The sequence below is a fragment of the Magnolia sinica genome, chromosome 9, assembly GCF_029962835.1.
Source record: "Magnolia sinica isolate HGM2019 chromosome 9, MsV1, whole genome shotgun sequence".
In the NCBI taxonomy this organism is placed as follows: Eukaryota; Viridiplantae; Streptophyta; class Magnoliopsida; order Magnoliales; family Magnoliaceae; genus Magnolia; species Magnolia sinica.
The window spans coordinates 20,427,422-20,455,418 of NC_080581.1; the positions used below are offsets into that span (position 1 = coordinate 20,427,422).

Genomic DNA, 27,997 nt, shown 5'->3' on the forward strand with positions numbered 1-27,997 from the left:
GCAAATGTTCATTTACTGCAAGATCAGATAAACTACCTGGTTGCTTTGCATGTTTACCTTTTCCTGTTAATTCATGAAGGCTGCGTTTCCGAGTTTCCTTAGATTTCAGCTTCACCCTAGTACTATGACATCCATGAGAGGTACCAAATTTTAAAGCTTTGTGGACTCCATTGCTTCTTTCTTTCTTCAACATCAAGAGAACACCATTGGATCCTCCATTTTTACTAGATGTCTTCTTCATATCAAACATGGATGGCTCTACTTCGTTCTCCCCTATGGTATTTTGACATTCGTTTTCTCTCTCTTTCTCTTCATAACATCCTTCAGTTTCACTGAAGCATCCCTTCTGTGTCTCAGTACTGGTTTTAGGCTCGATTTCATTTTCAATAACAATGCATCTTTTGGCGACCTTCAGAACCGACCTAAGGGAAACAATCTTTGCTGGTTTTGTTGCCAATTTTCCATTGGAAATTATGCCAGAATTCCCACAGACTACAGGCCTTGCCTTCTTATCACGAGTTTCCACCCCATGACTGAAGATATTTTTAGCATGACCTATTGAGACATTCTTGGGCGTTTTTCCAGTGTCTACATGATTTACCTTTGCGAAGTGTTTTTTAAAATCTGCGGTCCAACCCTGTTTTACCTTCTTTTCAGCTGCAATTTTAGGTATTTTAGGAGAACGGATATCACCCTTTAATTTTGTTTGATAACAATCCTCCCACTCTTGATGGTGATCTTCAAATAGATGCAGATTTCTCTTGTGAGGAAGGGTTTTAGCAGATGATAGTGCCGAGCGTTTCCGTTTGACACTGGAAGGTGCACATGCATAAATACAGCAAGTCTTCTTCTTTCCATGTTCAGCTCGAAGGGGAGTCTCTTTTGATGAATGGAGGTGCAGCTCAGAATGCTCAGAATTCCACTTAGGAGAACTACAATGAGTCGAAGAAAGACCAGAAACTGGAAAAGTTGCATCCAGTCTCTTCCATTTCATCACCTTCCGTTTCTTTTCTGCTTTTGGGCCCTGCTCAAATTCTTGTGTATGGTCCATGTGCTCTTGAAGAGTACATCCATCTTGGATGTGATTTCCTACCTTCTTCAATTTAAAGGAATTCCTTAACTTAAGTTCGTCAATAAGATCACATGATGATCGCTTTGGTAAATTAGAACCTACTGCTTTTTTGGAGACAATCCTACCAGTACCATTGGTGGTTTTAACCCAGCTTCCATCTCCAAGTGCATCATCAGATGAGCCACATTTTTCAATTCCCGACCCTTCATCGATTACAGGATCATGCACATATCTATCATCCCCAGAATCCAAAATACAAGAATCCAAATTGTTAACTTCAACAGAAACCTCAGTGACCACAGGCGCAGAGCATCCAGACGAACCATTAGACATCTGTTGCTCTTTCAATGGCCCAGTATCTTGACTGGTTCCACTAGACCTTTTAGCAGCTGTATCCGCAAGTTGATCTTCAACCGTTGCTTTGGCATCCAATATGTCTGCTGGCCTCTCAACGGTAGTAACGTTACAATTACCTATAACCTTGCTTGGAACATCTCTCCATTGAGCAGAATGCATCTTTAAAATTTCACAATGAGCTACTATACCCCTGTTGTTCTCTGGAGTCATACGATCTTTATCAAATGTTGAAGTAACCTGTCCAGGGGCCCTTCCACCAACATATTCTGTATGTTCCTTAGAGGCATCATTAGGGGCTTCCCCTCTGGAAATACAACATCCTGTCAAACATTTTGAATGAACAGCACACGCGCAATTGACAGCAAAGTGCAGATTTGATTCTTTCTGACAACATCGTTCATGCTCACTAGGATCACTAGAAATTTTGCTTTCCGTTCTCCCAAGTCTGTGTTAGAAACAAAACCAAAAAAACAAAACTTAAGTATAAGCTAATGACATTTATTTGGAAGAGGTTTCTAAACACTTTTGTATATATATCTAAGCTTCTAACTTCTAAGTGCCACCAAATGCAAGCCAGTCACATGTCGAAACAAGCTGCCCATCTGGTGTCCGCAGCATGTAAATGACCTGGTTACACTCATGAGGTCCGCAACCACAATGTGTTAAATAAATGAACATCTAAAAAATATGACCAACATTTCTCTACCCATCTCTTTGACTGGGGTGACATGGCCCACATCAGGAATGGACCTGACCATCCTTTTGGGGAGGGCACCTACAATAAGTCCACCAGATGGACAGCTCACATGTTCAACACCCGTGCCAGCTTAGCATCTGTGGTGATGTATATAGGCTGAGATACACATGTGCGTAATGAACAGACTTCTTATTTGGAAATCAGAATAACCATTGAATGTAAAAGATCAGATCAACATGGATTTAGCTTGCAAATTAATCAATCTATGCACCGTAATTTCGAGCCAAATCAAGATACGGTGAGAAAATAAATGCATACTCAGCAGTTTATAAAAGTATCTTAACCATACATGTTGTACAAGAATGAGAAAGCACCTTAAAGCACAAGCCAAACCATGAGAATCACTTATAGGTATCATGACCAGTTAAAAGCAGCAATTACAGGTAAAAGCAACCATAGTTTCCAAACTAGACATAGGAAATGTTTAAATTTGGTTTTTAAGACATCCATTTTACAAGTGGTAAACATATATGGGAGATCTAGGCCATTCATCAAGTGGGTGACATGAGCTTGAGACGGCCTAAATTTTGGATCACACAAGGTAACTGCTGTTAAACAGCCAAAAAAGTGGTCATGTCCTGATTGTCCATCCGCCCTAAAAAGGTAGTTTGGTTGCATCATCCTATCCATCTAATCCTTCACTGGGAAATAAATGATCATTGTTTTATACTAGGAAAGGCTCAATAATCATGAATCGTGGGACCCACCTTTGCATGTCCATCCCTCCCAAAAAATACTCTGATATGATAACGTTAACCATCTAATCAATGGAAGCGAAAAGATCAGGTTTTCATCAGGTATTTTCTTGGAAGGGCATGTTGCAATGGCTACTGGGGGAAAAGATCACCAAGCCAAGCGATCCAAACAACAAAACATTCAAGTTGTTTCTTAATGCACCAGAAACCATAATGGTCAGCCACCCCATCATCTTCAAATATCTATACATTGTTTCCATTGCATCATTCAATAAAGTACCACACTAACCATCGCTCCAAAAAACAAAACAAAAACAAAAATAAAACAAGAAGAAGAAGAAACCATCATTAACCATAGCATCAACATAAGAATTCTTACAGTGTATCTTTTTGGACATGAAACAGAGGGTGGCATACTAGGATAGGCCTTCTTTATTTGTCAGGTGATTCTTCTTCTATATTTAGATCCTGAGGCCTTGGGGTATTTTCTTTTTCTTCTATTTCTGTATCGTGTTTTCTGCTTTTCTTTTTTGAATAAAATTGATCCAATTATCAGACAAAACATAAGAATTCTTACAAGGCCTCAAATGATACCAGCATTCTCGTGTTGTCTTTCATACATATGCACACCAACCTCAATGTGCTAAGTATTAATAAATATGCTGAAAATTCAATGGAATGGAAAGTAACATGGCTGGACAAGACAGAGACTGTGCCCATCATCAGATCCATTTTTATCTGACTTGGGATTAGGCTTACATGCTGATGAATGAACCAAAAATAGATTAGTGAGTTTAGGTGTTATCTTATCATCTTAAGTATGCACAAGAATCCCATAGCTGTTAATGGTATTGAACTGATTCCACTAGAAATGCTTAAGAGTAATTAGATGCAACATGCAAGCAAGGGTAGATTTCTTGACATCAGAGTTCAGTGACAGTCACCTCAGCAAAGGCTGATCATCAGCACCATGACCATGACAAGGTGGACACTGAACATGAAGTTCTTTAGAGCATACTGAGATTCCCTGCATAGAAGTTGAGATGTTGCAGCAGCTGTTTAGACCTGCATAGATAGAGAAATTAGATTAATTACACTCCACCTATATGAGGGTCAAAAATAAAGAACCAATACCAAGCATTCCATTAGACATTTGCTAGCACAAACAAACTGTACATAACAGCCCACTTTTTGGTGATCGAAATCGTTCATGGGTTGGGCCTTGTGGTAGATGAAACATACCCAAAAGTCACCTCCAACAGACAATATCAACAGTCTGACCTAAACCATTGTCCAATGTGTATGGTTGATTTATTTTTATTTTTCTATTTTCACCATATAGGTCAGATCAACAGATAGGATAGACATGGAGCATGGCCCATCAAATAATGGGGCCCACCAGATGAACAGCTTAGGTTACTTAAAGATGGGCCCACCTGTACAGTTTCCCAGTCGGAAAAAAAAAAACATTCCATACAATCAAGCAATAGTACTTCAAACATAAACATGCTGAAAAAGCATTCTCTAACAAAAATGGCAGATCATTCCCCCAAAAAAAAAAGTGTCTAGTAAAGATACTTACCTTCCATGCCAGGAAACTTCTCGAAATCACTACTCAGGTAACGATTAAAGCATGGCTGGTGAGATCTAACAGGATCTTCAGATGCCTGCTGTTTATTGGTCGAATAAGGTCCTTCCCTTAGTTCTTCGGGTGCTGTAATGCCTTCTTGAGAGCCCTTCCTCTGAATTGCCACAGACAAAGGATAATATAACAGCCCTTGTTCTGGGCTCATTTCAAGGGAGGAAATCGAAAGGTCCTGCTTAGACAGCTCAGCTACATGCCTTAGCGCGAGTAGTCTCAAGTTCTCATCCAGCAAATGCCGGTTTAAATCATTGCCTTTCTTGTTCGACAAAGCTGATGTCAAATTTGCTAAATTGATTGAATTTGATGAATCAAAGCCCACTGGAGCTGCTGGTGAGAATAAACCAGACCCAGCAGTCACAGAAGCAGCAGAATTTACTGATCTAAGAACCACAGGTTCGGGATGGTTGCTACTTCCAACACAGAGAGCTTTCCCAAATTGGCTGGAGGAATTTCTAGCATTAGATGCAGCATCTGGTAGGATGACAGACTTCTGATGTAAACAAGCGGAAGATTGTCTGTCATGCACAGAGGAACTATCAAGAAAATGCCCATTAAGTGTCCCAGCAAATGGATCTGGCATCTTTTTACTAGGAAACAAAGAGTTAGGCTTTGCAGCGATATAGGAGCACTTATCAGCAACAGTTCTCAACACTTTACCCCTATCCATATGACCGGGAACACCACGTCCATTAATAAGTAATTTGCTTTCCATTCCATTGGTTTCTTTCTGGGGCACAAAGTGCTCACTTCTACTAATTGTATTATTAGGAGCCTGAGACTGTTTATCTCCTTCCAACAGAGTACCAAAGTGTGAATGAAACATTGAAACTAGTGAGCTCTTTGTTGCATCACCCTTAAGTTGATCTAGTTTCGCAGAACCCATAGCATTAAGGCTTCTAAGTGCATGACTCATAAGGTTTGACTGGCTTTCTTTTTCTACTCGGTTGGAATCTGATGCGCCTGCAGGAGCATGGCGAGGGTTTTGCCTGGATCCATCTGTCACCCCGGGAACAATAGCTGCATCAAATAAAATCAGCACTATTCATTAAAACACACTAGAAATTAGTAAGCAACTCAATCGAAGGACAAACACATGATCAACAAAGAGATTGCAAGAAACTTGTCATTATTAGAGCTGAGTAAAACGCACAAGCACCTCTAAATGTAGACAGTGTGGAACAACCAAGCTGTGCATCAGATGTGCCCCAATGCTAGCCAAAAATCAAGCTAATCAACTTGTCAGGTTGGCCACTAAAAAGGTAGAGGATACCCATGACACCTGCCTGATGGGTACAGCAACCTGATTTTTGCCCAGACCATTTACAGTGGCAACCGCCTGATGCACGGTTCAACTTTCCCACACACGTGCCAAGTTAGCATATTGGTCATGTGTTAAGGTGTCTGTGAAGAATTGCACGTGGTGTAGCAAACCAATTCACCATTCATCTTACCTCTATGGACGAATGGTTCAAAAATTTGTGATTTTTGGGGATCACATAACCCACCAAACAGCTGAGGATGCATGGCTGATGGAATAGAACCTCCTAGTGTTTGGCTCTGCTGAGATGGTTGCCCGAGCCTCAGCTCAATGCTCGAAGAAACAGCATCCCTATCCATGATAAATGCTTCCCTTGAACTGTTGCATCTGATGATATCAGGAACTGTACCAAAAGATTTTAAGTTTCCTGAACTTGGGGTGGCAATGAATGGATTGCCAACTTTACCAATGAAATCAGTGTAATCAACAACTGACTGATGCTCACTGCTTTGTTGCCCTTTGTCTAAAGCAGACTTTGATACGGTCAGACCATTGGACATAGGGCTTTCCTTCACTGTCTGCAACGTCTGTTTATTCGACAGAGCAGGCAAGATGGCATTTGAAGTACTAACAAAGCCATTGAAAACAATATGCCCATCCAGAGCATTCTTTTGTTGCCCATCATGTGTGACCATGTTGACAGATTTTTCCAAGACAGACCTTCCTGTGTAAGGGCAGTTGGGAGATGCAAAATCATTCCAAGGTTGTCCAGACCTTATTAAGGCTCCAAATGAATCAACTGGCTGAGACACGTCATAGTTCTTGGGCACTTTTGAGATAGTGGTAGCATTGCATTTCATCAAACCACCAGATGCTGGGATTCCATCAGGCCAGTCCCATCCACTACTGTCGTCTGGAAGCCTCATCTGAAACACCAAAAAAGCAAAACCCAAAATACACTACGATTGAAACAACAAATCCCAAAAAGTGTAAGAATTTCCACTCAAGAAAAAAAGAATTAATGAAAGATGTAAGCTACTTTGGAATAAAAGAACACTCCTGAGTAGCAAATTAGATGCCATAAATTCCTGACAAAGTTAATATGCTTGATAGCAGGCGGTATAGAAGATTCAACAGATTTTGTTGAAAAGCACAAGCTAATCTATTTTCTGCTGGCAGGATATTATTTCACTTGGTCTAGCAACTAAAGAGGATACTATGATTATTCACCATGATCATTTTTAATTAATTCAGACAATTACTCGTGGGTCATTTTTAATTAATTCAGATTAAGAAAAGTGTTTTCTAGAGTGACAGTACATGCTTTGCCGAAACCAGCATTTGATCATTCTCTATCTTCTTGATTTACTCTAAGATTTGAGTACCGGGACAACCATCCTCCCCCAAATCCTTTCCATTTCATAACTGGAGTGACCATCCTCGCCTTTCTAATTTGGTGCGTCAGTCATGGGGGAGATGATGCGGTAAAGCCAGAAGAACTAGAATATGGTAGAGCCATCACTCCACAACGCACATGGCAGGTAATGCATCAAACGGGTCCATATGTACTGTAGGTGGACTGTGGACATACTCCTAAGATCCTTCAAGGGTTCGTTGGGGAGCATGGAATTGAAATCCTGGAATTTCAGTTCTGTTTGGTAGCATGGATTTTCAAACTCCTGGATTTCAAATTTTTTGTTTGGGAGCCTAGATTTTGACTCTTGGATTCCTGAAATTATTTGTGGTATATTCACAGGCTAATGAATGTGATAAATTAATATCAAATATTCTAAACGTGACATATGTGTACAACATAAGATGATCATCACACTAAGCTCCTTGTGAGAACGCCTTGGCCCAAAATTAAGGCAATTCTAAGCTTTTGGTGGCCTACAAAAGTAGGCCCACAAATTTTATAATTAAAACAAAATATTGTATCCCTTTTTGGATTGTTGTCAATTTATTTTATTTTGTATATTGTGTGGACTACACAATAATTGCATAAGTTTGATTTTTGTAGCATCACATCAACATGGAATGAATGCAGGAAAAACATCCAGGGGTGTGAATGAATGTGAATGCATAGGAGCAGTTAAGACAATTGGAGAAGACCCAAAATCCTAGATTTTGCAAGCTAAGGGTCTCACTTGGAATTGAAAAGGGGTGAAAATCTTAGAGTTGAAATCCAAGATTGTCAGGGGTGCCAAAAGACCCCACTTTTACAAATACTGAATTTCAATTCCCAACTGCCCAAAATCTAAGATTTTGGAGGGGTGTCAAACAACCCTGATGCAGGACATGAAATTAAATATGACATGCAAGATTTCAAGCTTTAGATCATACCAATTTTAAACAATCACAAAATTCCACGTCCCACATAAGATCAAACATTCAACAAAGGGAATCTACGGGGGTCCAAGCCTACACACATTAGGGCTGGATCAAATAAAATTATAAACCAAACAATGCCCAAAGGAGTGTAGATTCATCCACTCTTGCAAAGGATTGTTCCCTAATTCAAGAGATTCACCATGTTTCAATTCGGGGAAAGTCTAGGGTTTGCAAAAGTGGGAAAGAACTTGGAATTTAGGATTATTTAGGATTAGGGTTAGGGACTTAAGACGAGAGAGGAGAGAAATAGAGGAGAGAGAAGAACCTGAGACAGTCCACACATGTGGACAGCAGTCCGGCCCAAACGCACGTGCATGGGTTCTTGTTCGCACATGTGTGGGGCCACGAAACTGGAAACAGCCACCTAGGGTATGATCGGCCAGGGGTGGCCCACTCACACACCAAATCTTACGTCGATCTGCTGTCCGGTTTGTGTGTGGTTCTCCACCAAAGTTTCAGCCCCCCCCCCCCCTCGGGCCAGTATATGAAATGACAGTTTAGAGTCCTTTTGAAAAAGTCTGCCTTTCTTCATTGACAATTGCCCATTATATAGGTAGATTACAAGCTATTTAGGGAAGAAATACAAGCTGATCTTCAGCCCCTACCATATATACATCTATCCAAATATACTGTACAGCTAATATATCCTAATTAAGGAAGGAATAAATCTGTATAACTGTCATATCACCAAAGTGTAGATATTAGTCAGAAATCGCTATTAGTCAGAATCTTGTAGATATTAGTGTAAATCTCTGTAAATCAGAATCAAGAAAGTCAGAATCAGAAATCAGAATCTATAAAGTCAGAATCAGAATCAGAAGTCAGAATCAGTGTAGATTGATATTTCCTTTGACATCCCCCTCAAATTGATGCTGTTGGTAAATCGACAAGCATCAATTTGCTAACGAGAAAATGATGGCGCTGACGAGGCATGGATTTTGTGAAGATATCGGCGATCTGCAAAGTTGTGGAGATATGTGGAAGAGTGATGACTTGATGATCATAGGCTTCCCTGATTGAGTGACAATCAACCTCGATGTGCTTGGTGCGTTCGTGATAGACTGGGTTTGCGGCAATTTGGATGGCACTAGTGTTGTCAGCATGGAGTGGAGTAGGATGTACGGGAATGAAACTGAGCTCTGTGAGGAGACCACGCAACCAAATGATCTCGGAGCATGCTGCAGACATGGCTCGGTACTCGGCCTCAGTAGATGATTTGGAGACGTGGTCCTGCTTCTTGCATTTCCAAGAGATAAGGGCATCACCAAGAAACATACACCAGCCGGTAGTAGATTTCCTGGTGTCTGGGCAGCCAGCCCAGTCAGCGTCACTATAGGCTTGTAGCTGAAGTGAAGAACCGGAAGGGAAGAATAAGCCACGAGTAGATGTCCCAAGAATGTAGCGAATGATGCGGCGGACTGCAGATAGATGGAGATGCCTCGGTGCTTGCATGAATTTGCTGACGGTATGAACAGCATAAGAGATGTCTGGTCGGGTAATGGTTAGATAGATAAGACTACCAACCAACTTCCGATAGGTAGTAGGATCCTCAAGAAGCTCCCCTTCGTCACGTCGATATTTCACATTAAGTTCCATGGGGGTGTCAACCGAAGTAGCGTTGGTGAGACCGGCTAGCTGAACCAGATCTTGACTATACTTGTGCTGATGCAAGAGGAGACCGTGCGGCTGATGATGCACCTCTAAACCCAAGAAATAGGTGAGCTGGCCAAGATCTTTCATGTGAAATGTAGAATTCAACAAAGTCTGAACCGCAGAGATTGCCTCCAAGTCAGAGCCAATGATGACGATATCATCCACATAAACAAGGAGGACGACGATACCTGTGGATGTCTTTTGTAGAAAAAGAGAGGAGTCATACTGACTTTGAGTGAAAGAAAAACTAAGCAAAATGGATCGAAACTTCTCAAACCATACTCTTGGTGCCTGCTTCAAACCATACAAAGAACGTTTCAGTTTGCAAACATCAGTAGGTGAGGAAGTGGGTATACCAGAGGGAAGTTTCAAGTAAACGTCTTCCTTGAGATCACCGTGGAGAAATGCGTTCTTAACATCCATTTGATGCAAGGGCCAGGATTGGGATACAGCAAGAGCGAGTATAGTTCGGACAGTGGTCATTTTGGCGACCGGTGCAAAGGTCTCATCATAGTCGAGACCATATTCTTGTTTGTTGCCAAGTGCCACTAACCGAGCTTTGTAACGATCTATGGACCCATCGGAATTAAGCTTGATAGAAAACACGAACTTACTGCCAAGGGGTTTCACGGAGGAGGGACATGGAACAACATCCCATGTTTGGTTTTCTTCAAGTGCGAGATATCTTGGGGGGTCGAGTTGGGCATTCCTTGATGATATGGCCATCCTTTTTGCAATAGTTGCAGAATTTTCGGGGACAGTTTGCAGCATAATGACCAAATCCCTTGCAACAGAAGCACTGAACAGTGCTCATATCCCTGCTTCGTGGCCTGCCTTGTGCTGCATAGGCTACAGGAACAGATGTAGATCGTCGTTGTTCCATGGTGGTTTGAGTGAGAAGGCGCTGTTCCTCGCGAAGAAGATCATTTAGGCATGTATCCAAGGAGGGGACAGATTCTCGGTTCATAAGATTGGATCTGGTGCCTTCAAATTCAGACCTTAGTTTCATTAGAAATTGATCCCTCTGAGTAGTTTCATGGACAGATTGAACAGAACTAAGACCTTCGGATGGTAAGTCAGCATAAACTATATCAGTGTATTCAGCCCAAAGATTAGTGAATCTAGAGTAAAAATCAGAGATAGAAAGACTATCCTGTTGGAGAGTGGCCAATTCATGTTCAAGCTGGAAACGACGAGCAGTGTTTTGTTGACTGTAGACCTTCTTCAGGTATGTCCACATCTGAGCTGCAGTCTGAAAAGATCGAATGTTCAAGATGATGTTGGGTTCAACGGATCCCAAAATCCATGTCATAACTTGTGCGTCCTTGACTTCCCACTTGGCGTGTCGGTCTTTGTCTTTGTCTTTGTCAGGAGCTAGGTTACTGCCATCAACATGTCCCCACAGCTCCTTACCTTTGACGAAAATCCTGAAATGAAACGCCCAAGCAGAGTAGTTCTTGCCATTGAAACGAATCAAAGAAACATCAGACTTATCGGAAGACATGAGGTCAACAGAACTAGAACAAGAATAACCGAGACTAAGAAACTTGAGAGCACGAGACAAATGGAAATTTAGAGCTATAGCTCTGATACCATGACAGTTTAGAGTCCTTTTGAAAAAGTCTGCCTTTCTTCATTGACAATTGCCCATTATATAGGTAGATTACAAGCTATTTAGGGAAGAAATACAAGCTGATCTTCAGCCCCTACCATATATACATCTATCTAAATATACTGTACAGCTAATATATCCTAATTAAGGAAGGAATAAATCTGTATAACTGTCATATCAGTCAAAGCTGTAGATATTAGCTGTAAATCTGCTATTAGCTGTAAATCTGCTGTAGATATTAGCTGTAAATCTGCTGTAAATCTGTAAATCTGCAAAGCTGTAAATCTGTAAAGCTGTAAATCTGCTGTGTAGATTGATATTTCCTTTGACATGAAAATCTGTTATAAAGGAGAACTTGGGTACAAAAAGGGGTGAATTTGAAAATGGGATGGTTGTGGGAGATGATGGATGTGGGGACAGTTTGGGATGGTTGTCACTTCGCACCACGGTAGTTAGCCTTTCGAAGAATGGAGGGTTTCACACCCAATTAGATTCTTCAACTCAGAAAACTAGAGAAGAAGGAAAAACGTAGAATTTTATTCATAATCTTCAATGAAAAATTTTTAAAAAAAAAAAAAAGCCTACATGGAGTTGCCTATTTATAAGAAAACCTTAAACCCTAAAAGCCACGACATGTGCGCACACTAATACTTAGAGATGGAGTAACAAAAATAGCAACTAATCAACGCAATCAAAACCATTCATAATGTTTCTAATAACGATAATAACCAAAACTCAAAATTCTAGATCATCTAAGGTAGTGGGTCACGATCATGAGATCCAATGGTAGAATCCACATGATGATCGGGTCTACTCCAATGCTCTATAGCACAGCCCCCTAACTAGGAGGTCCTCCATAGATGTTGTCGCCAATCTAAATTGATAGTGGGGCCTTCCTCCTCCTTGAGTTCGTACGTAGGGTGGGGGGCGTGTGCGTGCGCATGATTTCCTCATCAACTCTCCCCGGCTGTGAAGGTTTCGCCACTGGCGAAAAAAAACTCCCGAACCACTCCAAGATGTCAGGATCAAGTCTCTAAAGCTCCTCCTCAGTGAACCACGTATTGTCTGAAGTCGGGCGTGACTTCCACTTGACCAGGAACTTTTGAAACCCACTGTCCCACTTCGATACTATCTGATGGTCCAGAATATCCTTTATCTCCTCTCTGGGTGTGGGAAGGGTAAATATAGGAGGTAGAGGCTGAGAAGATGCGTCGAAAAAGGGCCATATATTAAGGGAAAGGTCTGGGGAACCAGGATGGTTCGGTGAAGGGCTGGACAATATATCAGTGGTCCCCTGAAATGCAACTAGATCCTCCACATTGAATGTAAAACTAATTCCCATGGATGGTGGAAGATCTACCACATACATATTGAGACCGTTTCGTTTTATAATTTTCAATGGTCCAACGCTACGCGCATGTAATTTACGAACGACTCCTTAAGGGTACCGCTTTGGCCTGATACGGACCATCACAGAGTCCCCTACATCGAATTCCTTCAATCATTTATGTTGGTCTGCAGAAATTTTGTAATATTCATTACTAGTATTGATCTTTCGCCTGATTTCTTGATGCAATGAATGAATGTGATGTGTAAAAGACTCTGCAGACTCTAATGGCCTATGGGACAGGGACATAGGGACAAGATTAATAGGCTTCCTAGGTTTATAACCAGTAATGACTTCAAAAGGACTTAAACATGTTGATCTATTGACAGAACTATTAAATGCAAACTCAGCGATAGGTAGTATAGTGTCCCACGTCTTGGTGTGTTCCCCCACTAAACACCTGAGCAAATTTCCTAGGCTCCTATTGACCACCTCAATCTGACCATCGGTCTGAGGGTGGTAGGCAAAAGAAAATTGGAGCCTAGTATTCATAATATGTCATAGTGTCTTCCAAAAATAACTCATGAATCATACATCACGGTCAGACACTATGGTTTTGGGTAACCAATGAAGTTTGACGACCTCACTAAAGAACAACTTGGCAATATGAAATGCGTCAGATGTCTTCGAACAAGGAATGAAGTTGGCCATTTTAGAAAAATGGTCCATGACAACAAATATGGAATCGTGTTTCCGAATAGTCTTGGCGAGCCCAAGCACGAAGTCCATACTGATGTCCTGCTAAGGGGCGAATGGAACTGGCAAAGGTGTGTATAGTCCCGTATTCTGCTTTTTCTACTTTGCCAGTTGACAAGTACGACACTGCTCTATAATTTTGGCCACGCCTCGCTTGAGACTTGGCCAATAGAACCTATCATCCACTAGAGCAATGATCTTGTCTCGAACAAATTGACTCGCGACCCCCCCTAAATGTAACTCCCAGACAAGAAAATCATGGAGGGATGTGCGAGATATGCACAAGCGGTCACTCCTAAACAAATATCCGTCCAAAATCAAGTACTCACTGCTAGCTCCTGACGGACTCTCTAACAACGATACGTACACAACTTCAAAATCTGGGCACTCAGAATAATCCTCTTTGACACGCTCGAGGCCCGTGACTTCGACACTCATGGAATTGAGTAATGCGACTTGACAACTCAACGTGTCGGCAGGCTTATTCTCTACACCGGACTTGTGCTTAAGCACAAAAGTATACTCTTGAAGAAATTGGACCCACTTGGCGTGCCTAGGGTTTAATTTCTTCTAAGAGTTCAAATATCGCAAGGCCTCGTGATCTGAGAACAAGATGAATTCTTAAGGCAATAGATAATGACGCCAGTGGCGTAATGATTGTACTACCGCATAGAATCTCGCCAGTGGCGCAATGATTACACACCCTGATCCATAGCTCAAGTGGTAGACTGAGTGAAGGATACCTCGTTTCAACACCGAGGTCTTGGTATCGATTCCTTAGTTGGGTGGCTAACACTGAAGTGTGAACTGACAGTGGGTTGTACTAACAAGTTAACAAAAAAAAAAAAAAGCGACAAGGTGCCCTTCCTAACTAAGTACTCCTATGCCAACTCTTGACACGTCGCATACGACTTCAAAAAAAAATCCAGAAGTTGTGTGGCTGGAGCTTCAGTCATTCTGACCTTTATCTCCTTAAAGGCCTTCGAGGTTGCCTTCGTCCATTGAAACTCTCCTTTTTTTATACAATCCGTGATGAGAACCATAATGGAACTAAAGCCTCGAATAAACCGCCTATAGAAGGTGGCTCCGTGAAAGCTGCGCACCTCGTGAATATTGCGGGGTTCAGGCCAATTGGCAATGGCTTTGACCTTCTCGGGATCCGCCGACATACCTTCAACTGACACAACAAAACCTAAGAAGCTAACACTACTAGACATAAATGCTAACTTCTTAAGGTTGGCGTACAATTTCTCAGCTCTAAGGATCCCACAAACTTGCCACAAATGGTTGAGGTGTTACTCCTTGGTCATGCTATAAATCAACATATCATCAAAGTATACGACCAGGAACTTCCCCATGAAGGGCCTCAACACTTGGGTCATCATACGCATGAAGGTACTTAGGGCATTAGTCAGCCCAAAAGGCATAACTAGCCACTCATATAGCTCATCCTTCATCTTGAAGGCTGTCTTCCACTCATCACCAAGGCATACACGGATTTGGTGATAACCACTTTTGAGGTCAATTTTCGAGAAGATTGCAGCGTTGGCCATCATATCCAATATGTCATCAAGACGCGGTATGGGAAACCGGTACTTGACTGTGATTTTGTTGATGGCCCTACTAACGACACACATCCTCCATGTATCATCCTTCTTAGGTGTAAAAAGGGCGAGCACGGCACACGGGCTCATGCTCTCTCGAATAAAACTCTTTTCTAGGAGCTCATCAATTTATCTCTTCAACTCTGCATGCTCCTTTGGGTTCATTCTGTAATGAGGGAGGTTTGGTAGAGTCGCCCCAGGGACTAAATCAATGGCGTGCTCTATATCCCTCATAGGGGAAAGCTCATCCGGTAAATCCTCAGGAAAGACCTCACAAAACGCATCCACTACCGAAATGGTCTCAGTGGGTAACTCTACACTAGCTTCTGGTGCACTCTCCCTAGCCACAAGGGCGTACACTATCGAGTCCGACTCAGTCTCTCGCTCAAAGTCTTTGGCATTTAAAATATGGAGAAGATTAGACTTGGACTTCAACTCCTTCAATTCTTTTAAGCTGCTCGCACCACTTTTTGTGGTAGACTCCTTTCTAGTCGTGTTCTTGGGTGGAAGTGGATATAGCTTGACTTTCTTGCCCTCAAACAAGAATGTACACACATTTAAACGACCAAATATGATGACATCCCTGTCATAGAGCTAGGGCCGATCCAAAATGATATGGCCAACATCCATAGGAACAACATCACACCAAAGTGTCTTTATATGATCCAAACTGAATAGGAACAAAGCAACGGTGCGACTGGAATGAAAGTTTCATCAACTCAAGACACTCTATAGAGTTGAGGATGGGCTTCAAGTTTCAAGCCCAAACAGCTCACAGTGTCAGTTGATGCCACATTGGCACGACTACCATTATCCACGATCATCTTGCAGCTCTTATCACCACATTTTGCGTAAGTATAGAAGATCATATTGCGGCGTCAATCGTCGGTATTCTTGGCTTGTGCAAAAGCACAACGCATAACTACGAGGGTCGCAAACTCTTGCACTCCCTCTTCCTCATCACTAGGGGTTTCTGCTTGCTCATATTCTCCCTCCTCACCGTCACTCTCTAGGGGCACTACTTCTACTTGCCCATCAATATGGAACACCTTGGTGCCCTCTTTCGTACCACACTGGTGGATAAAGTGACCAAACCCCTGACATCTAAAACACTTAATCGCTTCACTTTTGCGCGAGCTAGACCCGACAACTCCTTTACCCTTATCATCCTTGGGCCTAGACTGAGAACTACTAGAAGGCTTGCATTGATATCAAGTGCTAGGCTTAGCCCCAAAAAGGTTGGCCTTAGCGCCAAGATCACGCCACTCAAAAGGCCTTCCCACAGATGCTTTGAGGTATTGCTCGATCTCCAACACTACTTGATACATCTGTTCAAGAGTGTCTATGTCCTTGACGAGCTACTCTCTCTTAATGTTAGAATGGAGGCCCATCTTGAATCGAGCAAGAGTGAGTATGGGATCCTCATCGACTTCACACCGGGTCAAGTACTCTTCGAACTTCTCAATGTACTCAGCCATTCTCATAGAACCTTGTCGAAGAGACTACCATTCTTCAACCAACCTCAAGTGATAGGAGAAAGCGAGGTACTTTTCCTTAAGAGTTTCTTTCATTTCTCCCCAATAGATTATTGGGAGCTCCCTCGACCTTTCTTTCTTTCACTCCACAGTAGCCCAAAACCTCTTTGCTTGGCCCACAAGCTTCATCTTGGCAAATCGGACTCGACGAGCATCCGACATATCGTACCACTCAAAATAGTGGTCCATATCCACCAACCAATCTAGAAAAGCTTTAGGGTCCAAGTGGCCATCAAACGTAGAGGCATCTACTCTAACTCCCTGGAGGAGTCGCGCATTTGGGTCATAGTGATCATGACACCCCTCGCGGGGTGAGTGCATGGGTGCGCGCCCATAACCAATTCATTGGTCACCTGCATTCCTTTGTCTATCCTCCTAACCACATACCTGAGATTAAGCATCTTCCCCAATGGTGGAGTTTGCCCGAGCGGAGGTCTCTAGTTGGATAACGCGCACATTAAGTTGTTCAAAGCGTTGGTCAATACGTTGTTCCAAGCGCCTACCCAAAGACTCAAACTGCCGGGTTATATTGTTCATTGACTCTTGCAATTGCTCCATGTTTAGTGCAGGGTGCAAGCAAAAACCACGACCAGTAAGTGTGGGCATACAACTACTCACTCACTCAAAGACCCTCTAATACAACTATATGCGTCAAAATGAGACTAAATGATCCTATAGGACTATATGAGGGAAACTACACAACGCTACTAAAATTTCAGCAACATAACTGCCAAAATAGTTTGTTAACAGAAAATTCAGCCATGAAAATTGGAGATTTTCTGACAACAGAAAATTCAGTAGTCCATGTTGTGAATGATGAGTCCTAAACAGCCCTATATGATAAAACTTGATGTAAAATAGACGTGAATAGACTAAACCTTAAACATGCAATGCATTCCCCTATGAAAACCCTAAGCTCTGATACCAAATTTGATGTAGGAGATGAAATTAAATATGACATGCAAGATTTCAAGCTTTAGATCATACCAATTTTAAACAATCACAAATCTCCACGTCCCACATACAATCAAATATTCAACAAGGGGAATCTACGGGGGTCCAAGCCTACACATGTTAAGGCTGAATCAAATAAAATTATAAACCAAACAATGCCCAAAGGAGTGTAGATTCATCCACTCTTGCAAAGGATTGTTCCCCAATTCAAGAGATTCACCATGTTTCAATTCAAGGAAAGTCTAGGGTTTGCAAAAGTGGTAAAGAACTTGGAATTTAGGATTATCTAGGGATAGCGTTAGGGATTTAAGGCGAGAGAGGAGAGAAATAGAGGAGAGAGAAGAACTTGAGACAGTCCACACGTGTGGACAGCAGTCTGGCCCAGACGCACGTGCGTGGGTTCCTGTCCGCACGTGTGGGGCCCAAGAAACTGGAAACAACCACCTGAGGTGTGGTCAGCCGGGGGTGGCCCACTCACACACCAAATCTCATGTCGATCCACTGTCCGGTTTGTGCGTGGTTCTTCGCCGAAGTTTCAACCCCCCTCGAGGGCCAGAATCTGAAAATCTGCTATGAAAGAGAACTTGGATTTTTTAAAAAAAAAAAAGGGGGTGGATTTGAAGATGGGATGGCTGTGGGAGATGATGGATGTGGGGTGTAGGAAGTGGAAACGGTTTGGGATGGTTGTCACTTCGCACCATGGTAGTTAGCCCTTCGAAGAAGGGAGGGTTTCGCACCCAATTAGATTCTTCAACTCGAAAAACTAGAAAAGAAGGAAAAACGTAAAATTTTATTCATAATCTTCAATGGAAAAAAAAAAAAAGCCTACATGAGGTTGCCTATTTATAAGAAAACCCTACACCCCAAAAGCCGCGCCATATGCGCACACTAATACTTCCTTCTTTTTTTTTGAGGACGCGGTGTCCCCACCTCCTTTTTAAAGTGAGACTAATCCCTGCGAATACACACAATCACCCACAACCACGTATATCGGGTAAAGCCAAGGAGGGGAATCGAACCCTCACCTATAAGGAGCAAACCTACTGTGAAAACCATGATCGTGCGCACACTAATACTTAAAGACGAAGTAACAAAAATAGCAACTAATCAACGCAATCAAAACCGTTCATAATGTTTCTAATAACGATAATAACCAAAACTCAAAATCCTAAATCATCTAAGGTAGTGGGTCACGATCATGAGATCCAATGGTAGAATCCACATGATGATCGGATCCACTCCAATGCTCCATAGCACAGCCCCCTAACTAGGAGGTCCTCCATAGATGTCGTCGTCGATCCAAATCGATAGTGGAGCCTTCCTCCTCCTTGAGTACATGCGTAAGATGGGGGGCGTACATGTGCGCATGATGTCCTCATCAAGCCCCTTATGCTATGTTTCTGTGAGAGTATTATGAGAGAGAGAGAGAGAAAAAAAAAATTTAGAAGAGGAAAAATATCTAGGGATGGAGTTCACTCCTAAGATTATTTACATTAAGTGATATTCAAAATTACATAAAATACCCTTGGAACTAAGGGCAAAAGAGGAAAAATAACAAAAAGAAAAATAATAAGAGAAATAAGAGGAGAATAAAAGACAGTACAGCAACCCACGGTCCAGAGCAAGAGGGCCCACATACAGAAACATATGTACTACGCTCCCCCTTAGGCTGAGGCATAATACCGATCATGCCCACTTGCAAAGAAAACATCATCCAACTTCAACGGTAAAAGCTTTAGTGAAGCTATCCATAGGTTGAGCAGTAGACGAAACAAATGTAGTAAAAATAATGCCAACAACGACCTTCTCACAAATAAAGTGACAATCAGCTTCAATCTATTTTGTCCACCCATGAAAAACAGGATTAAAAGTTATATGAATTGCAACTTGATTGTCACAATACATAGCACAAAAGTCTTCACTATTCAACAATAAAACCTTTTAAACACAAAATTTCACATGCAAAATTTGTTATAGCACAATACTCGACCTCAACACTGGATCGTACAACGATTGTCTATTTTTTAGTCTTTTAGGTAATGAAATTACCTCCTAAAAAAGTACAGTATCCTATCTTAGAGCATCAATCATCTGGCAAACCTGCCCAATCATCATCAAAATAACCTTCAATATCAAGATTATTGTGACAGTTAAACAAGATTCCACATCCTAGCAAAGCTAATGAAGCGTAAGATGTGACGAACTACCTCAAGGTGACTAGATCGAGGAGCATGCATCAATTGACTAACCAAACTCACTGCATGAAATGAATCCGGGTTAGTAACAGTTAAACATATCAACCGACCAATTAAATGCTAGGAGATGTCATTCCAGTAAAGGAGATGGGAGAAGTTGTGGTCATAATGATCGTTTTGGTGGTAGAGATTTAGGGGGAGGTTGTTTTGGAGGTAAAACTAATTGAGGCAGTGGTATAGATTTCAACAGTAGTCATGGACGTGGTGGTCGTAATCGACAGTTCCCTCTTTGTGGTCTCAATAACCACACAACTGATACATGTTTGGACACTATTGGTAAACATGCTTGTGCGAATGAGATTCGTTCCTCCGATAATGGCACCAAAGGTTGCCTCCAAGCCTATCGCCTCCATTTCTGAGCCCAGTACTACAAGTGATACAAATAAATTGCCCAAAGAAGAATGTGCTAGACTTTTGAAGGATTGTCCCACTCACGCATAATCATCCAAAGCTACTCTCGTGCAGCCAAGTATTTTTTGTCTTACATCACCTAATAATGTTCCCTGAGCCATTGACTCAAGAGCTTCCAATTATATACCCAATAGGCATAGTGTATTGTCTCAGGTAGTACAATCCCCATCCATCTCTTCTGTCATATTAGCATATGGTACTTCAACCCATGTATCTGGGTTAGGTACTGCTTATCCTACCCCATCACTTTCATTGTCGATAGTACTTTACATCCCTAAATTTCCTTGAGTTTATTGTATGCGAGTAAGCTAACCAAACTCTTAAATTGTTTTATCGCATTTTATCCTTCTTATTGTGAATTCTAAGATCTAAAAACGGGGAGGATGATTGGTAGAGGGCATGAAGCTAATGGACTCTATTACCTCAATTGTGGAATAACTGAAACTCCATTGTAGTCTGATATCTCTCCACATCAGTGGCATTCCAGGCTAGATATCTCTCCACATCAGCGTCATTCCAGGCTAGGTCATCCCTCCTTCAAGTAGTTTGAATAGTTCATTCATCATTGCATGTGTCTAGATTAGAGTACGAGGCTTGTGAGTTGAGTAAGCACCATAGAATATCGTCATGTGAATAAGAGAAGTGATAAACCTTTTTATTTGGTACATTTAATGTTTGGGGTCTAGTTAATCTTACTGTTTTATTTACTTTCAAGTACTTTGTTATTTTTGTGAACGATTATTCTCATATGACATAGCTATATTTAATGAAAAATCGATCAGAAGTGTTTTCTTATTTTAAAGAATTTCATATGGAAGTACAAAATCAATTCATTTTTAAGGTTGTATTCTACATTCAAATAATGCTAGAGAAAAATTATCTCACGACTTCAACTCATATCTTTCATCTCATGACATTATTCACCAAACTTCATGTTCAAACAAACCACAACAAAATGTTATAGTTGAACATAAGAACCGTCATTTACTTGAGGTTGCTAGAGCATTGTTGTTGAATGTAAAGGTTCCAAAAAAATTTAAGAGTGAAGCAGTTTAAATGCAACGACGCTACCTGATAAATCAGATGCCTTCATCGGTCCTAAATGGAAAATCACCTTTATTGTGTCCTCAAATTCCTTCCTACTTTAACACCTTTTTTTTTTTTTGAAAGATTTCCTACGTTAATACCTTAAAGGTGTTCAGTTGTGTGTTTCATGCATCAAATTGATCATATCATGACAAGTTTGAACCAAGGGCTTTCAATTGTATTTTTCTTGGGTACTCTATATCCAACATGGATACAGATGTTACAATCCTATCTCCCAAAGACGTTATGCATCAGTTAATGTCACATTCTTTGAACAAGCTCAATCTCTCTAAGGAAAGTAATGCAGGACAGTCTAAACTAGAATACATGTGGGAGCACAGAAATTATCCAGCGAAATAAACTAAGCAAATCAATTGAAATATTCAACATTCCACATCATTGTGAAAATAATAACAAAGGAAACACGCAATGGTTGCAGACCATTATCACAATCCTGCGGTACCGTATTCAAATCATGCGTAGATTGGATCCGGCGAGGGATGGGACATCCCGATCTTGCATGGTTTCAATCCAACAATCAATACAGCTTTTCTAATCCAGGAAATCAAAGGATTTTTGGAATAGGGGCGGCTGGAAAATCTAAAAGAGGGTTGGGATCAATTCTCAGATTTTCAGGGTCAATAACAATCAAAGAATACTGGGCATAGAAACAGAAGAAGAAAGTTGGAGGGCTAGAAATAGAATTTAGAAGAAGATGAGAGATTAGAGGAAGAGAAGAAATTACACAGAGAGAAAAGGGAATGAGGCACCAAGCTTTCAGTAAAAAAAACATCATTAGGTTTACGGTAGAAAACACCATATTTATAAAATTTGGATTTAAAAGAAAATGACTAAACTACCCCTATAACAAAAGAAGAAGAAAAACGCGCAAAACAAAGCTTTCTAAAAAAAATCCCGCGTAACAGATCAGTCTTCCAATTCATCCTACACGTGTGTCCTCTTGAATGTGGGGCCTTCAATTAATCCAGGGACCCGTGTAAGGTCTTCAAAATCCTCCTTGGTTGTGCCACGAACCATCAAAAAGTTTATTCAATTTGAAAAGAACTCCGTAACTACTCTTCCCATTGTACACAGTACTATTACTGGAGTGGGGGAGATGCCAATGCAACATGAAGATCAGACTTTGTAGATTAACTCTAGACATTCCAAATAATGAGATGGACTACATACGAGTGTGACTTCTACCACTCCCGATCCGTCCGAAAATCACCATTCTTCTGAGTCCTTGCCTACAACGTCAGATGAAGGTAATTTACCTATTGCTCGTCATGAGGGCATCCATTTATGTACTCAGCATCCTATTTCCAACTTTGTTTCACTCGATGATTTACCTCCTTCATTTCAACAATTTGCTTTGTCTTTGTCATCTGTATTTATTCCTCATTCTTTCAAGGATGCTCTAAGTTATGATGGGTGGAAACAAGCTATAGAAGAAGAGATGGTTGCACTCTATTAGAATCAAACTTGGACGTTAGTTGAGTTACCTATTGAAAAGCGTGCAATTGGATACAAATGAGTGTATATAACAAAACACAATCATGATGGCTTAGTGAATCATTTAAAAGCCCGATTAGTTGCCAAAGAGTATTTTCAAACTCTTAGACTTGACTGTTCGAAGACCTTCTTACCTGTGGCAAAGCCTCACTTGCAAATTTGGATCATCCATGTATTAGTTTGATGTGAAGAATGCTTTTCTTCATAGAAATCTGGTTGAATAAGTTTACATGGAGCAACCACCTAGGTTTGTTACTCAAAGGGAATTAGATAAGGTATGCCATCTTAAGAAATTAATAGGGCTTGAAAAAATCTCCAAGAGCTTGGTTTGACAAGTTCAGTAAGATGGAATTCGAATAGGGATGAAACATGGCCAGGCTGACTACTCTGTTTTTGTAAAACAAAGTGAGACAGCCACTATTGTGTTGGTTGTTTATATAGACGAGATTAGCGTGACAAGCAGTACTACCAGTGTTATCGATATCGCCAAGCTGCGATGGCGATACCGATAATATCTGATAATATCGCCGGTACTCGGAAAAAAGGTAATGATAGAGAGAAATTACAAGAAACATAACAATTTTATCACTTCTGTAAGTAGTTTCACTTTTTAAAGGGCAACTCTATGCATCGGTATTGCATTATGTATCAAAACCTTGGGATATGGAAACATCATTGAAAACAGCAGGAAATATCACGTATCACATAGATGGAAACATTGGAGAAACTTTAGGAAAATGGTGGTATTTTTCGACGGGACTTCAAGATGTTATGATACACATGATTATATGCTTAGGACATAAAACAATTTAATTTAAGAGACATGATTATATGCTTAGGACTCAAAACATTACTAATAATAACAATAACAATAATAATAATAATCATCTTAATAACACAACTATGTAATGGTCTCCCCATACATATTTATTATATAGTAATTAATAAGAATTTTTTCCACTTTTTCCAAAAATAGTTTTAATTAATAAAAATGTTGTTAATGCACTAGTCTTTTAAATAAAATGTTTAGTCATTTAATAGAAACAACATTAATTTATTCACACAGCATATCTTTATTCAAATGTTTTTTTTAAATGTATTTCTAATTATTTTTAGTTAAATATTTAATTTTCCCAAAAAAAATGTGGCCAATCTGTACATTGGCGTACCCTCATCAACAAAATTTTGTAAAATGCTAAAACTACAATTTTGAGTGGTGAAAAGGAAAGAAATTTGGATTTCACCAATTACTTATGTTTTCCACCTTCAACAAAATCTTGTGCTTCAAATCCATGTCAATGCATGAAACTCAAAAGGTATGGACTTACATTTGTTTTCTTCCTACCCTATTGAAAAAAAAAAAAAAAAACAAAAGCAAAAACAAATTTAAACATTTAAAATCAATTTCTTCTCACTTACTGGATTCCATTCCAGTGCGATTCAGCTCACGGATTGCAATTTCTCCACCAAAATCATGTTTTTGATGTGAAACAACTCAAGTGGAGTTCTCAAAACAGACACAGGAACAATTTCTTGTAAAACATCATAAAAGAGGGTTTTTTACAAAAAAAAAATTTGGAACTTCTCTTCGATTTCCAGTGTATGTGCAGGTATTGAATATTGATTGATACTCATTAGACCTTTATAAAGGGGAGCCAAATAATACATGTGAAATATTGTGTAATACATGCGATATATCTTGCAATACATGAGATCTATTGACCGACATGGGGATTTTTGCGAATATACCTAAGCTCCATTCACACAGGTGAGATATTGAAAATATCGGTAGCTACATTGATCAGTGAATATTAGAAGGTCCATGATTCTTTAAACGTTGGGATCAATACAAAAGATCCCATTGTGCCTTCGAATTCTCCAAAGAATCTCATTGGGAAGGAGATGCCAACAAGCCCAAATCTGGACCAAATCTTATTTTGGATCATTAAACAAACTCAGCCAAATTTCCAAGTGCAATCTTATGCCTATAATCTTAATTCTTAGTTTCAATTTCCACTGAGTAAAGTGGCTGCACTGACTACAAGTTGCAATCGTATTAGTTAGAAATACACTATATGCTAAGAAATTACAACTAGTCAGGCACTTCATAGAACCACTTTAACCTGTTATCAGTATGACCACTAGACATGTGTTTACTATTCTTTTTTATTTCAATATCATCATATATTCCGATCTATGCTATTTTTCAAGAAAGCAAATAATTACATAGTTTGCACCAAGTTCTGCAACCCATGGGCCTCAGTTAATGGGCATGTTTTTGGTGCACTCGAGTCCACACCAAATACAGAGGTCTCGGTACTTCACAAGAACCTATAGAGACCCAAAACCCTTTTCATGTCATTACACCTTTCTCGTAATCAGATAAGAAACAAATTAGAAGAGCAAATCTTACCCCGTACTTCATGAAACAGGCCCTGCGCCACTGAACAATAGTCTCACCACTCTCCAAGTGGACAGCATCCCCAGGACTAACAGCACATGATCCTGCATGCTGTGAAACAACTCTATGAACGTTTTTTTCTGCAGGGTACAAAGACAAATCTGTACTTATACGTGTTTTAACCTGTAAGAAACATATTTATCCTGAGGCTGGCATTTGTGAAATCAGCAATCTACCTCACAAAATTTAGCCACGGACATCGGTAAACAATGACATGAGCAGACAACTCCAATAAACCCTTTGTCACTAAGATGCAGATTACCACCTGTTAGAGACAAAAACTGTCAGAGAATGTTCCACAAGTACGTCATGCATGTGGATGCACATGCTAACATGGCACATGCAGGAATCAAAACCATGCATCAGGCAGGCTTTAGAGGTGATCATTCCTAAAGATCAGGCTCTCCTACTAATTACAAGGAGCCCCAGATGGGAAAAAAATACTGGAGGGGACAAGAAATTTCCAAAGGTCTAAATTCATTGCAAAAGTGCAGCCCACCTGATGAATGGACTTTGGACCAGCCTTTTTTTTCCTTTTGTCCAGCTCATCTGCACTATGGGCCCACTTATTTCATGCTCAGAGAGGTTGATGTGAGCTTAGCAAACCTCCATGTCAAAATAAGGAAAATTGAAACATATTGACTGACAAGAGATGACTCTGAATAACAACGAGCATGAGTCCAAAGCACCCACTCACTTGTACCAAGGCAGAAGACACGTGGACGTCCTCTTGTAAAAGCAGGTGGATGAGTTGACATAGAAGATATAGATTCCAATGGCATTCTCGGCGATGCCTGGATATTGGTGGTTTGATGTTGACTGGCATTCAAGTAACTTGTACCGGCAACCAATCCCCACCTTAGAGATGATGCCTCCCTCCCAATATCGTTGCTGCCACAGACTGCATGGTTGAGAACCGGTTTGGCGGACTCTGCACCACGAAGATGAAAATGTGTTGTTTGCAGATTATTGTGCAAAACAGCAACTCGGCTACAAGCAGAGGTTGGCATTGCCCTGGACGCAACAACCGGACAAAGTTCAGTTCCATTTCCCATGCTTTCATTGCCATTAAGTTGAGGAAATGATGCAAATCGTGCTGCTGAAACTCCACAGCCAACACCTCTGGCTACGATACCGCTATCATGAACTGGAAGCTTACTGGCAGCAACAGAAGGTTTTGAATTTGACAGTTGCTGAAAATCACATTGTAGTTGCTGTGAAGATCCAGACAGAAGAGCTAGAAATGAGTTTCCAAGATCGGGCTTCCCAGATTTGCTGCAGGAGCCCAAGTTCAAGGTACTAAACACCAAGGGTTCTTGTACAGTCATACGCTCTGTAGCACCAGATTGTTGGGCAATGCATGGATGAAAATAATGACCCACATTCATATCCATCTGCAAATTGAAGGGATCAAGATTAGACTGCCCATAACAAAAAGGAGAGATGCCTTGCAAGCAACATCAATTAAATCCTATTTTTAAAATTTTAAAAATTAAAATTATATTAAAAAAAAAAATTTATAAAAAGCAACAACAGGTCAGTAAGATATTGAACAGAATTTCATCAATAACCAAGTGAAATCAATAAGAACACCAAAAGGTCGAAATGGAAAGGAAAAGAATAGCATAGGATGGAAGATATCGTACAAGGAAGTGTCTGCATACGTTATTAAATAGCTGATATCATCCCAGTCTGATTTTATAAATTGTAGCCACTCTTGTCCGGTAGAAGAATCCACAACTGATGCGGGCGCACAGCCCAATGTCGGGGCCAGCATGTACTGATTTGGGACTGTTTATTAATAGATTTGGGCCCTAAATATCAAGAACTACAATTCACTATTTGTGGAAGATATGGGGATGTCAGTGAAGATATGGAAGCTAATTTAAAGATGTGATTGGAGATATGAGGGGATGTCATTGAAAATATGGGGGTTGATTTAAAGATGTGATTGGAGATATGAGAGAATGTGAATGAAGATATGGGAGCTTATTTAAAGATGTGATTGGAGATGTGGGAGAATGTGATTGAAGATATGGGGGCTTATTTAAAGGTGTGATTGAAGATTTTGAGGATTATTTCCAAATTTTACAAACGATTTTTAGGCTTGTTGCCATCTTAGTAGATTATATTGATTTAAAATAAATCTAATAGTTGAGGGGAATTTTATTAAAGATTCATTTAGTGTCTATAAAAGAAGGGGGGTAAGAGGTAGGCATTCGAAATTTTTTAAGTATTGTAAGAAGAACCTTGGTATCAACAAAGTTATTTTTCCCTGTCTACTTAAAAATTCCTGTGGGTGCCGTCCATTTATTTACAATTCGGGTGTTGAGATCTCATTGACTAGATAATCAGGTTATACCATTTTGGTATCAAAGTGGGTCATCTCTGGGGACTTTCGGCTCTACATCGCCTCCTAATAGCTTCGAGGGGGTGACACGGAAAGAGTTTGTGCAAGTAACCCAATTGATTAGTGCACAAAGCTAGTAAATCAACTCACACATACGGTTGGCAATCTCATTAATCAAGTGGGAGAGCTCCAGCGTGGAGGGAATCCAGATACCAAAGTTGGAGCACATGAACGAAGGGGATGGTTCCCACCAACTGGCCATCACAATTTTCTTCATTGTTACAAGGCCAAGATCACACAATC

The 27,997-nt window shown here is 40.5% G+C and overlaps 1 protein-coding gene across 1 annotated transcript in view; it reads right to left on the bottom strand.

Annotated features, from left to right (window-relative positions):
* The window catches only part of LOC131254706 (uncharacterized), a 72,626-nt gene that overhangs the window by 40,942 nt on the left and 3,687 nt on the right, over positions 1–27,997 (bottom strand). Inside the window, exons 2-8 of the mRNA XM_058255403.1 lie at positions 26,042–26,738; positions 25,521–25,609; positions 25,297–25,395; positions 5,978–6,710; positions 4,464–5,543; positions 3,826–3,946; positions 58–1,874 (exon numbers count right to left, since the gene is read on the bottom strand). Of these exons, the coding sequence (XP_058111386.1) occupies positions 58–1,874; positions 3,826–3,946; positions 4,464–5,543; positions 5,978–6,710; positions 25,297–25,395; positions 25,521–25,609; positions 26,042–26,738 (4,636 nt within the window). The remainder of the gene's footprint in view (positions 1–57; positions 1,875–3,825; positions 3,947–4,463; positions 5,544–5,977; positions 6,711–25,296; positions 25,396–25,520; positions 25,610–26,041; positions 26,739–27,997) is intronic.